This window comes from Bombus bifarius, unplaced genomic scaffold (assembly GCF_011952205.1).
Source record: "Bombus bifarius isolate JDL3187 unplaced genomic scaffold, Bbif_JDL3187 scf7180000007970, whole genome shotgun sequence".
Lineage (NCBI taxonomy): Eukaryota > Metazoa > Arthropoda > Insecta > Hymenoptera > Apidae > Bombus > Bombus bifarius.
In genome coordinates, this window is record NW_022884356.1 from 3725746 (window position 1) to 3741001 (window position 15256).

The 15256-nt window shown below is 37.7% G+C and overlaps 1 protein-coding gene across 10 annotated transcripts in view; it reads left to right on the top strand.

The window, feature by feature from the left end:
* Positions 1-15256, top strand: part of LOC117212026 (collagen alpha-1(XVIII) chain) — a 344311-nt gene that overhangs the window by 173411 nt on the left and 155644 nt on the right. The window contains exon 2 of one of the 10 annotated variants that reach the window (XM_033456539.1): positions 10297-12513. The exons of the other annotated variants lie outside the window; for them this stretch is intronic. Within the exon in view, the coding sequence (XP_033312430.1) occupies positions 12322-12513 (192 nt within the window). The 5' untranslated portion in view covers positions 10297-12321. The remainder of the gene's footprint in view (positions 1-10296; positions 12514-15256) is intronic. 10 annotated transcript variants of the gene reach the window in all.

Below are 15256 nucleotides of genomic sequence, written 5' to 3' on the forward strand. Positions count from 1 at the left end.
ATCGATATTCTAAATAATGCAAATTAAAAATAGGACGACACAGTATTAATGATACGACAGCAGCCGGACATATATATGATATGCTATTATATAAATATTCAAGTAGATAATACTGTAGTAAGATAAAACGAAGGCGGGCAAATTATAATTTCATCACCAACGTGAAATTGATTTTCTCGGCTTTAAGCGCCGCTAAATAGAAGCTGGCGAAATTTTCAAATATCAAACTGCCATGATTCGTAATTACAGAACTTGATAAAATATGTAGGATAGAATGTTTCCGCTCTTTCTACCAAATTCATTCAATTTCTATCGAGTTCATTAAATTCAGACATCGAATAAATTTACACTTATCGGACTTTGAGTTCGAAAAATAACACTGCTACTTGATTACAGAATTGACGAAATTTACCAATTAATTTCCGCTTTCCTGTCGATCCGAGCGAAACAGGCTTCTTAATTTCTTCTTCGAAGCTACCTCATGCCCAAGACTCGTGTGAAATAACGAAATTATTGATAAAACGAACGATCCTATCGCGAAGTCTCTTCCTTTCTCTCTTCCTCTTTCTCAGAAGGCACGCGAATTTTTCAAATAATTCGCGTTTCACCAGACACGGATCAAAGGCATCGTGCGCGATCCTCTTTTTCGACGTTTCGTGAGTAATATGAATCTTTAAAGGCGCAATATTCCTGGGCCGGAGAAACAACAAGGAAAGAATCAAGAACGAATATTGTGTTAGCGAGCAGGGCCTCGTGTTTTGTCAGCACCCAGTAGATACAGAATTTAATTTCCTTTCCCCCGGGTTATCTTTGTTTCATAGCAGCCGTCGTTTGTACCTGATTGCCTTTTCGCCTTCAGAAATTTTTGCGAACCTTTAAAAAGCGGTCATCGTGTATTTTTGAAAGGAGCAGTGACCGCTGCTCGTGAAAATTCAAGAGGGTTCGTCCGCTATGATCGTTCGGTTCTCCCAGTGTATGTCAGGGTTCAAGATTGTTTGAATAAAATATTTCAAAATATATCACAACTTTTAAATAATACAGCGCGTTGTTTGGTTTATAAATCGTTTGGATTAATTCTATGTGTCTTAAAAGAAATAACTTTTCTATGAATTATTGCATTATCTGATGCGTCGAGTAAAATAACTCGTTATTTTACTATTTGGAAATGCTTAAGCATATTTAAACTCGTAATTAATTAGAAAATATAATTTTAGTAATCTTTAGGTCGATGTAGACGGAATATTTGCAATAAAATCCACGGTGAGATGTACGATTATACACAGAAATGATAATTCTGAAATGAATTGTTTAATATAATTTAATGTTACATTGACAATAAACGACTGAAAATGTCGCGAAAATAATATACAATATTAACATACACGATATAATACGATACCACATGTTCAGCATATAATTTTGGTAATTTTGCGGATTCATCAGTAATTAAATACGAAATTACTAATTTATTTTCGGCAACCATACTGTGAGCATAATCGCTCCTAAAACCTAAAATCACATTAAATTTCCAATGCGTTTGTTACATCAAATACTTGTGTAAACTTGTGTATTTTTAAGGAAGTATATAAACTAGCGGCAAACGAGGATAATAAACAATTCTAAACGAAATGCAAATGCAATTTTAACATTAAGATTACCAAGACCTTTTTCCGCAATAATTTGGCGATAAATAACATTGTTCGAGACCATAGTCTCGAGAGGATCGCAAATTGTTCGAGACCCTGGACTCGATAGGGTGTACCAGCAAAGATTATTTATCAATTTATCACAACAAGACCTACAAAGATTATTTGCCAGTACGAAAACATCGTTAGATTTATTTTACCTGCACTGTATATAAACTGAACGCGTTTGATGCGTTAAGACGTTTCTGATTTTTTAATTTGAAAGTTAGTTCGACGATAAGTCTCAATGAACAAAGTGTCGATTCGTCCGAGAAAAAGATCTGATGACAGGTCGAACGAGACACGTTGGCGCCAGTAAGACGCGCCGATTGATCATCTAAATATTTTTGAATTTACTAGAATGGTCGATTTACTGTGATTGATAATTCTCCTTCTGCAAGTGACCACTCCTACGCTATCGGCACTCGAAGGGTCTTACCCAGCGACTGTTGCAAACAACCCCCATGAACCCTCATATATCCTTATGAAGCACTCTGACTGAACCAATACATGCTAGAATGGAAAGCTAAAAAAGGATAAAGTCCCAGGTCCCTGTCTATTACAGGCAACTGATAATTTCTTAAGCGATAGAATAAGCGTTCAATAACTTCGCAAGGATACCGTTCCTAGGAGAGTTAGAATTTCTTGGGCTTTCTATAAACGTAAACGTGTAAAGGTATGAAAATATAGATATATAGAAATATCAATGTATAAGGATATATATAGACACGTAAAGCTATAAATGGATAAGAAGATGAAAACATAAATCCAGAATATGAGACGAACGTGAGAAGTTTCGACTCGGTGTATAAAATTTCGTTTCGTACAATAAAACGCGAAGGATCTCAGCACCGAACAAACATTATAGTTTTAGCGTGTGTTACAATTACGTGACATAGTGTAACATAAAAAAGAATCAACGGATGAGCTGTAATAAAATGATCCGAAGAATGCGTAAAATCCATATAAATCGAGTTTTGCATCCGCGTGATTGTCTGCGAAGATAACGTCCGGTTTTGAAAAGTGGAGCGACTGTCGACGTGATATCTACGATCTCGCACGTACGTACGAGGATCGGTGGAGGAAGCCGAGCCGAGTGCATTTTTCTCCCGAGGGAAACGCCGGGAAATTATCGATGGCCGAAACAAGAGGATATCGACGTTCGAAACGGAGCAGAGCAGGGAAATATATGTGGCTCACGTTCGCGATGGAGGATGCGCGAGCGGTTAAAAGTAAGGAATGGAGACGAGAGCAGAAGGGGATGAGAAAAGAAATGGAGCAGTAAAAAGGAGAAAGGAGCACGAGAAAAGGAGGACCCGATGCTGCTGCAGAAGGAGACGAGAGCAAGCGCGGGTGCATGCCTTGCGTTTGAATGACGAGAACAGGATGAGGTAAAAGATAAACGCAAGGAGAGTAAGAAGGAGAAAGAATGAAAAAAGGAGGGTCTCTCGTGTAATGAAGGGACGGGGTTTCACCCCGCGTTTTGTTTCGCCTGTGATTCGCCTTCTATGAACTCTCGCCGGCCTTTCACTCGGCTGAAAACGAGCTACCTGAGGATATTCTAGGAGAAAAAGCCGGACGATGGACGACTGAGAGTGGGAAGAAAAAAAGAAAGAAAGAAAAGGAGAGTGGAAAGTTGGCGAGCCGTGGAGAGGAAAAGGGCCAGCTGGAGGGCAGGGGGATCGAATTAACGAGCGAAATCGTATGAACTTCTGGCTGTTTACTTTTGTGAATTAAAAGCAGTCGAAGCGCAAAAAGCTCATGGAAACCGTGGAAACTCGTTTATCTTCCGCTTTTCGCCTTCTTTCTTCTCCTCTGTACCCGTCTTTGTTCTCCGCTTTTTTCGTTATTAAAATATACCTAGAATAAAAACGAGTGAAACGCGCCGGGTTGGGGTTGGGAAAAAAGCGAAGGGGGAATTGAAGTAAAGCAAGAAGATATTGTTAGGCGATAGCGCGGAGACGCGCGTGAACAAATTGCCGGAAGAGCAACGGAGGAAAAAGCATCCGCTACGAACGGTGTTTACCGGAAGAGATAGAAAAACAGAGGAAGTTGTCGTCGTGGCAATGGTCACGCTCGTGGTCCGCCCTGCTTCGGGCGGAACACGTTCATTTGCATACCTCTTCGACCGACTTGCGCTTTGAATTTTTCAAGTCTCCTCTCGCCGGCCACCAACCTTCCACTGGTTACGTGGAACGTGGAACCGTGTCCGGGTTTGGAAAGCTTCCGAACCAATAGAAATATAATGATAAGGCACTCTCGACGCTTGAAAATGCGGCCACGTAGAAACCATCTCTTATGACTTTTGCCCTTTCCAATGCGTATCGATAGTGCGGTCACATATGCCAAGAATTTGTGTCTCTTCGAGAGTACAACGGGGCCCCCGTTATCAGAACAAATAGAGAGACAAAATTGTTCGGACAGTGAAATTTTCAGATAATACAACGATCACTTTTCTGATATGAAATTTCATTTAGTCGAATACAAGTTAAGATTAATTGGCAGATTCTTCGAATATTTATGAATCTTATATCTTCTTGACCGCTAAGTCACGTAATCTTTCAACGTAAGTAACTGCATAGAAATACGTTCCTTTTATATTTCGAACCATCGAAACTCTTTTCCGAACGCCACGAATGCTTCGATACGAGAAGACGCCTCTCCATTACCACTTTCGTTTGCTGTTCCATTTGCGTAAAATCTTCGTTATTATCATTTTTGTCCCAATGAAACCATTTCATTACATCGGTATGTTTAAGATTATCCTACTGTTGCCATCTGAGGAATCTACGTGCTTCAGATGATTCTCAACGTGTTTGATGTTTTTGTTTTTTGGTGTCTGTGATTCTGGCTTTTCACATCTACGTCACTTTTTTAATTATGCCGTATTTTGTTTCGATAATTACAACGTTATTAGTTTCGTAATACATTTTTATAATCAGAATTCATTCGTTCGAACGAAGGAAAGAATGCGTGTAATGAAGCACAGCACATATTTGAAACGAAAGAAGGCATCCGTTATTGGTAAATAGATTTCATGTTCGGATAAGGGAGCCCCTATTGTATTTTGTAATTTCCATATACATTTTTAGATTTGTTTCAAACTTTATCAGCGTCATCATGATACTTGTGATTCATGAGATTTTAAAATGTTTTGTATAACACAAGATATTCATAAAATTTTTCTATGATAAATGCACAAGTACATTCGCGACTCACTGCATGCAAAAAGGAAATGAATCTTCATATATACATTCGGTAGTTTAAAATGTGAAAGTTCGAAATAATTGGTTTGAAACCAGCCCATAAAATACATAACTCGACGAAACTTTCATCTCCGGAGTTTTATACGTCTGTGCAATATATTGTTCTTCTTGAAGAGAGGAAAAGATAATGTTACAATCGGAGTCCGTAATATTGGAAGAAACTTATTGCGTGTAAATGTTCTTTTTCTGTTCGTACAGCGCGCATTTCAAGTAATATTGAAACGATATCGATTACTTTAAGTGGCGCTGCGTTGTTTGTGCTTTTAATACGATTTCGTGATCGACGATCATCACGTACCTCTTAACTTTCAATTTATGTTTTATAAAACGAGATATCGCTTTTACCGCGAAATCGAACGATGTGTCGATAAATGTAAAAACAAGTACGCAGATTTGAAAAGTGATATTTCATACTGCGTTAAAGTAAACAGAAATAATAACATTTCTAGACATTCTGAAGTTACGAAATCGTGATACTCGATCTGTCAAGTCTTAAATTACGAAATTATAATATTTAATCTAACTACTTTAAAACTACTAGCTACCAACATCTTCTCTTTACCTAATCACAATATTTTTCTCACTTTGTTCGGAAATATCTTTTCAAACGTATTTTAAAAAATCTTTTCTAAGATTTACTTAGCATCTCTATAAATCGATGCTGAAAGTTTCAAAAGATAGAAATAGAATGCTGCAACCTACGCGTCGAAGCTTCGACAGAATAGAGGCACGAACACATTTTTCGATCTAAAACATTGCAACAGAAACTCAATTATCGTGACCAAAATTGGGGAAAAAAAATGCACGAACGTGACAATTTTCCCTCTCTTCATTATTTGCGGCATAACGGTTCCAAAGTGAATTACACCTGATACGACCAAATTTCCGCGGAATTTTTCCTCGAATTTCAGCGCAAAATCTCTGTTTGAATTCCTTTTTATAGAAACTGTCGAAAATATGCGAACGTTAACGCAAAAATCCGCGATCCAATGCATTAATCGCTCGTCTTAGGGCTAGAATTGTTTGTAACGTATACCTAAATATTCTATATTCAACATGTATAGATAATCGTAATTAAAAAAATTTTACGAGAAGGTGATAAGACTCTGTAAGACAAAATAACTAATTGCGTAAATTGTGTCGGAAGTTTTAATCCTAATTCTAAAATATTAGCCACTATTGGATCGATAAGTATAACGACGCTTAAAGATCTTAATTTATATTCATAAAATAAATGAAGATTTTATAATTCGATTACTTGATTAGAAAATACATTTGATATCTGAGTATTCTTTACAATATTTATTAGGCGAAACAACTTTTTAACCAACTTCTATTTTTTCACTATATTCGTCAAAATATGAATTTGCAACGAACATCCTAGTCTAATGATTCTTCTTCTTCTTCTAGGTAACATTCGTTAGTATAATTCGAATACTAATTTAAATATCTCTAAATTATGTATATTCTCGAATATCGAATCAACAACGACGAGAACTTGGGCACTGAATTGCGGGCGATTATATAACAGTTTGAATTAATAATATTCGTTCGGTGAATCAGTCGTGATTCTGAAACTGTGAGAAGAAGCGTCACGCGCTATCCAGCCAGCCTTCCGGTGGCTTTCCAATGTTGAATGATGGTGAACCGATATGGCCGCGGTAAACGAATCACCGTCGTGCTCCTCTTTGATTCAGCTTCTGCTTTGACAATACTCCCGTTTCAGATTTTCAGGTCGTGATCCGTAGTAATTTGCGGACTTACGAGGTGATTTGTGTGCAGAAATTGTCCGGTTATTGTTGAGAATAGAATAGAATAGAATAGAATGTTAAAAGCGGGACATGATTTAGACCTTTTCGATGGGATCTCGTTTACGTGAGGTATTCTTCAGCTGTAACTTGTCGAAACTTAAATTTTTGCAAGTATTGCAAATATTAGTAATAATAATTGTTATTTAATTGAAAAAAATTACACATGGAAAACGTAAGATGTAACGAAAAATGAATATAGCTTTTTATAAACGTGATAATATCTCAACTATGCTAACCTACACATTCCGGATAATAAAAGAAGAACGTTGAATTAACCCCTTAACCTACAACTACGGGTATAGCCCGTAGTACGATGATCGGGCCAAATATAATATATAATACAATATATAATAGCTTGTTTATGTTTTCGGACCAAAATTCTCGAACGTAAATCGTAGGTTAAGGGGTTAAGACGGAAAATTAAATATTTAATAAGTATCATCAAGTACAATGGAATTTAATGTAATTTAATAGGATGCTCTTGCCCTGTTATTTAAATTCGATACAATTGATTTAATCTAAGATAGATATTGTAGGAAATATAATTCCGAATAGATTAAAAGTTTTATGGATAATGTTGAAAGCTATCGAAATATTTTTAGAACATAAAGTATTGAATCTGAATATCAATCGTGTTTAGACACGACGCGTTTCATGCTTTTTTTATTCTACCAGTGAATATGAGAAATGGTAACAAATATAGAAAAATGTTTTACAATGCTGAATTTGCTAAAAGAATGGTAATAATCCTATTGATCAGTACGTATATTCCAGTAATAAGATAATATGATCCCTGAAATTAAATTTATCCGCGATGAAGTAACAAAATTCGATTAAAAAGTTGTTATTATCAATATAGAAATTGAACAGCATTTAATATTTGACGTTGCCGAGTAATCGTATCGCGTAAATCGTAGTTTATTTCTGAAAGAAAAATCAATTAAACATTTCAATGAAATCACTATAAATATACAAACTTTGAAAATTAATCATTCAGAATTAAAATTATTGCGGATGCTTCTGCTCATAATTTTATTATATTACATGTAAAATGGCATACAGTATGCATTTAAAATACATATCCTCAAATAACAATAATTCGAGGTTTTTCTCCGAATGTCTCAAATATTCTTCCACTGTTTATCCACGATTATTTAAAAAATTATTTAACGATTAAATCAACGTACACTTTGTACATTATTTACACTTAATTCTCATGAATTTACGACACAGGGACGAATCAGCGTGGTCGAAATTCAACCTGGTCCAAATAGCCTAATGCGTTCCTCATTTTCATTACGTCCTTCGATACCGGCCGCATTAACATTCGCGACCGCGTTCGCCCGTGCATTTTACCGTGTAAAATGAAAATAGCGTTGCCTGCTAACGGACGAGGTTCGTCGAATGAAAATGCTGTTACCGTGTGACCGCGATAACACCCGGGAAAATTGATCCCAGTGTTTAAGATCCAACACGTCCCGCCGTGATTCCATGCCGCTAATTCGCGTTTAGTTCGTGGTGTTTCGCGCCCTGCAATTTTCAGCGCGCAAGGGATGTTCTACTAACCGAATGGCGTTTCCTTCGATTTGACGAAGCGAACTGTTAATCGTGAACGAGTTAAGAAGACGATTTTTGTTTTTCAATCTTGGAGATATCTCAGAGAATTGTTCGTGAGAATCGTTCAAAAGGCAAATCGATTCTGTTATTAAAATATTCTTCCAGCTAAACATTCTGATAGAAAATATTCTTCTTCTTTTTATCTTATGATCTTATAGGTATCTTACAAATATTTTATTATTAACGATAAAGAATAAAGAATTCTTCCTTTATATTCGTCTATGAAATATCTTTTCTTTACAACCAAAGTTTTCAATATCGTATTTATTCCCCTGAAAAAGTTTCGCGAATATCTACCAAAAGACTGTGAAAGCTGCTACTATCGCACATTTTTATAACTGAATCTCGTCCAATAAGATGCAGTTTGTCCACGGATTTACGGATCAAATTCTCGACAGCAAACTAATATTTCCAGCAACATTATAACATCTTGTTGCATCTTATATTTCGATAGTTATAACGTACATATATTTCAGCTACCTGGGATTTGTAGAGCCAAATTATATGATTTATAGAACCACGCCATATGATCTATACAATTCTCGGATCAATCTAATACTTTCGAAGCTAAGGACATTCGAACGAAAGAAACTTTCAGATAGAATATTGGAAAATTGTGCCCAGAAGTTTTACATACCCTTTCGTAGACGAAGAAGCGAAGGATGTAGAGATTTATTTGTGACTCGTATCGTAGAAACTTACAAATACGTATACAAGGAACTCGAATTTTTTTCTACCATTTTCAGATGGAAAATATATCAATTTGTCTAGAATATTTGTAAGTTCGAGAGCAAAAGTGAAAGAATTATAAAGCTTCGACTTTACGCTAAAGTTTTTCTTTATCTATCGAAATAACAGTGTGATTGACAGGTAAAAAATTCGAAGATCGTGGTATGTCTGAAAAGGAAGATGTAATTTGTCAGAAATATAACTTTTGTAAATGGAGGATATATTTTTCTCTAGGTAGATAAAAAATGGAAGGATTATTAAAAAACTTTCTTTAAAGAAGATTTATCTTCATTAACGCCTCGAAGTATATCCCTATTAGCGAATGCACTTGGCAAGTTATCAATTTTATTCGCTAAGACCACAATGTTGATTAATTAGTAAAGAGAATAGCGATTCTTCGAGCAATTAAATTCTCATTCTAGGACAGTTTACGTCGATGGCCAACTTCTGTAAAGAACAAGCAATTTACCAAATTATATCGTCTCATTATATTCTGGCCGTAGTAGCCGTCGAACTTTCGATACACAAATTGAAAATTAACTTCGTTACTTTTATTAAAGTTAGGGATAGTCTAACTTTCAATTAAAAATCTCTAGAATTTGTTTACAATTAACATCCTTCCTGCGTTTACATAACTTTCATAAAGTGGAAAATCAAACGAGTAACTTAATGACCATAGAAAGTTTCAAAACTGAGCGACATAAAGAACGATGTATCGTTGCCAACGTATTAAAAAATATCTAGTACAAAAGTTTCTGATATCAAAATCCTCGAATGTCAGTTTTATAACCTTCTTTTATCCCCAACTGTATACATAATATCAAATTGGTATTTTGCATCGTGTACAAAACATTGTGCACAACGACGATCAATAATGATAATCATTGCAAACCATACTCTATAGGAAATGTTCGCGTCTCGAATATTTACCGCTGGAAGCATTAATTCTGTGTCAAACATTCACCGCAAACATCCACCAATCCGACCACAATTTTCCACGCTGACAAAACTTCTCTAAACATCGTAAATCCTTCGCTCACGTAGCTTTTGATTCATCGAGAATGGTCCTATTTTCTCGCAACAATCCACCGAGACGTGTCTTTGAAGCTGCATCGAAAGGTCTCTCGAATCCCTATTAACTCTGCAGTCGGAAAATTCGTGACGTCTGGTTGTTTTCATAACATCTAGGAAAGTGACTTTCCACGGCGATTAGAGGCCGCCTGAATCGACGGCGGTGCAGTCCAAGGGAGGCAGGTCTGAAAGGCCACGGTGAAACGAGGACGACGAGGAGTGGGAACACGAACGAGGGATCGAAGATCGTTGAAGAGAGTCTTCCGAGGCTTCTCGTTTCCGGAGGCCTCGTTAAACGAATCCTCGAACGACCGAGGGCAACCGTGTAATATAGAAGGTATTCTCCGGTGTATCTCGTTGCTGAAACAATTCCCCGGAGAAGTTTATTGTTGATTATTCAGACGAATTTATCGGAACTCGTTGTTGTTGACCCCTCGCGACCGTTAAACTTGTTGATCCGCGCAAGTGTGCATCGTGTTTCGCTGGGAGCCACGGTAGAACGCCATCGAACGTTTCTTCCTTCGCGTCGGAATGAATACGAATTCGACGTAGGATAGAAAAGGCAAAAGAAAAAAAAGAGCACGTTGTTACTCGGAACGGGAAACTCTGTGTCTGCTCTTGTGATCGCTCGAGCCTCAAGTGCTTGGAGAACACGGCTGTTTCCGAGAGAGGTTGCTCCGGGACAGAGGAGAACCGATGTGGAGGGATAAGGTTTTGTTTATTGAGTCTATAAGAAGGTTGTTGGAGTTTCGTGCGCCGGGAAACCTGTTTCTTCGTAAGGCTTTCTCGTCACGGGAGGGAAATTTATGGAATTGAAAAAATGTCTGATGCGTCTCGGTATCTTGCACGCGTATAGTAGCGTTTCCTCGGAAGAAGGTTGGGCGAAGCTAGTTTAACGCGTTGAAGTCGCAAAGAACCGTAAGAAAAAGAAGTTTCAATTGTTATACTCGGATCAGTATTAAGAATCTTCCCCGTGACGAAAAATTAGAAGAACGATCAGAAACTGAAACGTACACGGAAGTTACGGAAAAGAGCCATCGCAAGATTATCGGATAGACAGGTACGAAGAGGATCGCTTTAATGCGTAACCATCGGCTGTCGCGAGTGTATACCGGGTGCACCGTACGAAGTAGAGTGCTCGACGAAATTACGAAGGAGCGGGGTTACGAAGGACGACGTTAAGGAATTCGAAGAAGAGCGAGTCCCTCGTCGACCAAATTCTCGAAAGCGTGTTAAACTTGTTGACCTCTTCCAACTCCGTAGAGGGTTGAGCCGTAGTGGAATCGTGGTATCCGCGGTGAGCGATATATCCTGGAGAAATTTCCGTAATTCGTCGCGAAATTTCCGAAAGCGAAACCGGACGTGTGACAAGCGATCGAGATAGTACATTGGAGAAAGTTGAGTCAAGCTCGGAAAGTGCGAGACATGGACGGAGGACTGACGAGTTCCTGCTAAACATAGGACCGACCAAACGCAACGAGGCAAACGGAGTCCTCTTCTTCATCCTCTTCGAGCGAGGTCTCCAAAGAGAATTCTTGGAGCGGAAGCTGAATCGAAGGAACATCGAATCGAACGGCGAACGGGATCTCCGAAAGAAAGAGAAAGAAATTTGAAACAGCGGTCCGAGAGAAAACCTCGAAGCGTTGATGGTGGTGGTTAGAGGCGAGGCTGTGGAAGATCGTACGATCGATCTTGGAAAATCGAGCCAGGAGAACGAGTCACATTCTGCCAGATGACTTTAAGGAGGGTGCACGAGGACTCGGCTGACACGTCGTCGATATTCGAGTACGAGGACGTGATAAAGTTATAATAACAGCGGCAGCCTTAGTTGAAAATCGTTGTCGGCACTGATGTATGGCCGTATGAGAGAGGAATATTCTAGTTAGTCCCCGCTCCTATTCCCCTAAAAGAAGAAACAAAGAGAGAGATATATATTCATATACCTAGATATATTATATATATACATAAATGATATATTGATGTTAATCGAAGTTATTAATTGATTGATCGTTTTCCATCTGGTTAGACTGGTTGGAAACTGTTCGTTGAAATATTCGGATTAACCGATTCGGTGTTGGCAAAGTGTTGGTGAACGAGTAAGATACCCAAAGGAAGGGGAGATAGTCCGAAAGACGAGGAAAAATGGCAATGGTAATATCGCCCCGTAGCAAAATCGTGACTCTGTCGTTGTTGATCGGTATCATTACGCTAGTGGCGTTGATAATCACGGGTGTGATCGGTATATGGCACAAGAGCGAGAAACCGACGAAACCGGGGACGAAGATGGTCAGCAGCAAGCTTCAACAGATCACCGGCTACACTGCCACTAAACATGTGAGTAGAAACTTCCTTTTCGTGGCGGCCACGTGCCCTGCGCTGAATTCTCGCGCATTTTTTACGGTAGGTCGATTTCATTGGTTTATTATTGAATGATGTTTATCGATGTGGTGACATTTGCCGATTCAGAGTATCAATTATATGCGAGTGTCGTTATCAATTTTATAATATATCGCGAGTACGTGTATAATTAAGGAAAATGTATATTTCTTACACTGTAATACAGGTAGGGAAAATTATTTAAAATATATTTAGACGAAATTTGAAATTTTAAGAACAATATCATCGAATCTTTGCGGGAATCTTTGCTTTTAAATCGTTTGAATAGCTCTGTGAAGTAAAGTGCATTCGAAGATCGATTTTCTAATGTAAATAATAGAGTGGTAAAAGTATCAAGACGGCTGCTGGGTATGATATGAAATATAATAAAGCATTTCAATTTTATAAATATTAATTTCAATGTTAATTATATATGCATGTTTATGAAATTCGATATCTCTTCATTAAAATAAATAAATCACCGCCATTTCGTTTATATTTTCATTTCTGTTTGTAGTTTTTCTATTATTGTTAATAACTCGTTAACTAATTAATCGTATCGAACGATGTACTGGAATTATAATATATGGCATGTAAAACGATATTAAATGAACACATTGAGTATTTTTAATTAATTTGCATTTTACGCGGAACTGATATTGTTCCGTTCGTCGTGTAACTTTCATTTTGTATCAGTGATACGAAAGAAAAAACTATTCGAAAAGAAGATGGTTACTCTTAAAACTTACGTAAGAAACAAGCTTGACAAATAATCTAAATTAGATTTACTTAAAGAGATGAACGTTTCCATAGACCCCAACCAAATTTATTATTTTCAGTGATGTCCACGTATTACGAGGTTCATTTCTCGTGATACTCGAGCGATCCATCGCTGTGCGTTGTTAATCTTTTTCGCTTAAAAATTCCGGAAATTTGTATCTTGATTCCTAATACGATCTCTGCCGCTTTAGCCTGATGCAAGGCGATTCGCGCAATTCGACCATGTACAATCCAGTTAAAGTTGCATCACCTACGTAATCGTTAATGCGTTCCTTCATGGTCTTGTTACGCTCGCAGACGTTACAACGAAGTTAAGGATTTTCGACAACAAGAACAAAGTTTTATGACATTCTTCGGAGGAATCGGGCCAAAGCGAATACTTTTTGTAATTTTTTTACCGCAGTTTAAGCAGGTATTTTTAAATCCCGAATTCCTATCTTGATGTTATATATATAGTTTCATTTCTTACTTCTATCTTTTTACTTTTAATATTTTAAATTAATGAATTTTTTAACAAACATAGTCTGTCGTATTTTCTTAATTTTTTTGACGCGTAGATTGAAACTAATTGATAGTCGTAGCATTAATGATCGCAATAGCGATTTTTAATAAATGAAAGACACGTAAATAATCCTCATAAATAATCCACCGCAGGATCGATCCGTCTAATGTGAATAAAGAACGGGCTGGCTCAACGTAGCCGTAGTAATTCGAAAAATTAATCAAGAGTCGATCGATCGAGTAAACTTGGAAGTTGGTTCTATACCGGCGAACGTCTCGCGGCGGCGCTTACAAATGGCCGTCGGCCATCGGCATTCGAATACATAAAACACCGAGAGGTTGCCAGCAGTATTATTTATCACTATGGGGCACGTTGGAATTCCAACCACGGCTCCATCCAGGGAATACCGATATTTCTATGAAACGAAGGAAAATCAGGAAAACGCGGGAAAATTCGTTCTCGAACGCGGTGGAAACGTCCGCGTGTCTACGAGACTCGCGACACATTCCACGTCCGCGTAAATCTCCGTGGTGGTTACACGAGACACGGCTCGTAAGATTCGCTCATGCATATTAATAATGTTCGATGTAAACTACGAACGACGCCTGGCAACTTTGTAATCGCATCACGGCGAAGACCACCGGTAGGGTAATACCGTTGTCGCGAAACAGCATTATTTTTCGATCAGCACGCGAACTGCGACCTGATCCTTCACGCTCATGGACCACGTCCCCGGAAGCTTCTCCACGCGAAACGTAGACTCGTGCCGAGTCGAGCAACGAATATTGGAAATTAGTTTTGATGGAAGGGTGCAGAAAGTGGCTTAGAGTTACGTCCAAGATGCGCTTTGGTTCGCACCGTTTTTATGGTGAGTTGGATATTGTATGTAATGCACTTTTATATATATGCTATCTATGCGATGAATTGGATCGTAGAGTTAACGAAGTTACGATAAATACCAAAGAAGAATCTCAGTTGTATGAAAAAAGAGTACACAGTAAGAAATAAATTAGTATCGAGTATTGGTAAAGATTTCTGATTGATTTCCAACACGCCAATCTTGCGTAACTCGTCTATCGAGTGAATTGTTTATTTTAATACGAGGGTTGTGCGAGTATAGAGTAAATTTTCCAATTTTTCTCAAGTTCTGTGATATCGAAATTCGCTCTTCTTTGGTTTTCTTCTTAACGTAATTAGAATCGATCGTTCGAAATTAACGTTGATTTCTAACAAGTAAAAGTTGATTTTATGAAAAATAAAGTAGCACAGAGTTTCGATAGAGATGATTAAATAGAGAATAAGCTTTATATTTGTTCCATGGTTGGGGACTTGTTTTTTTTTTTTTTTTTTTTTAACTAAAATCAAAGTTACGAAGTTAAATTTATAGATACGTAGTATTCAGTGCATGTAATTACTTTT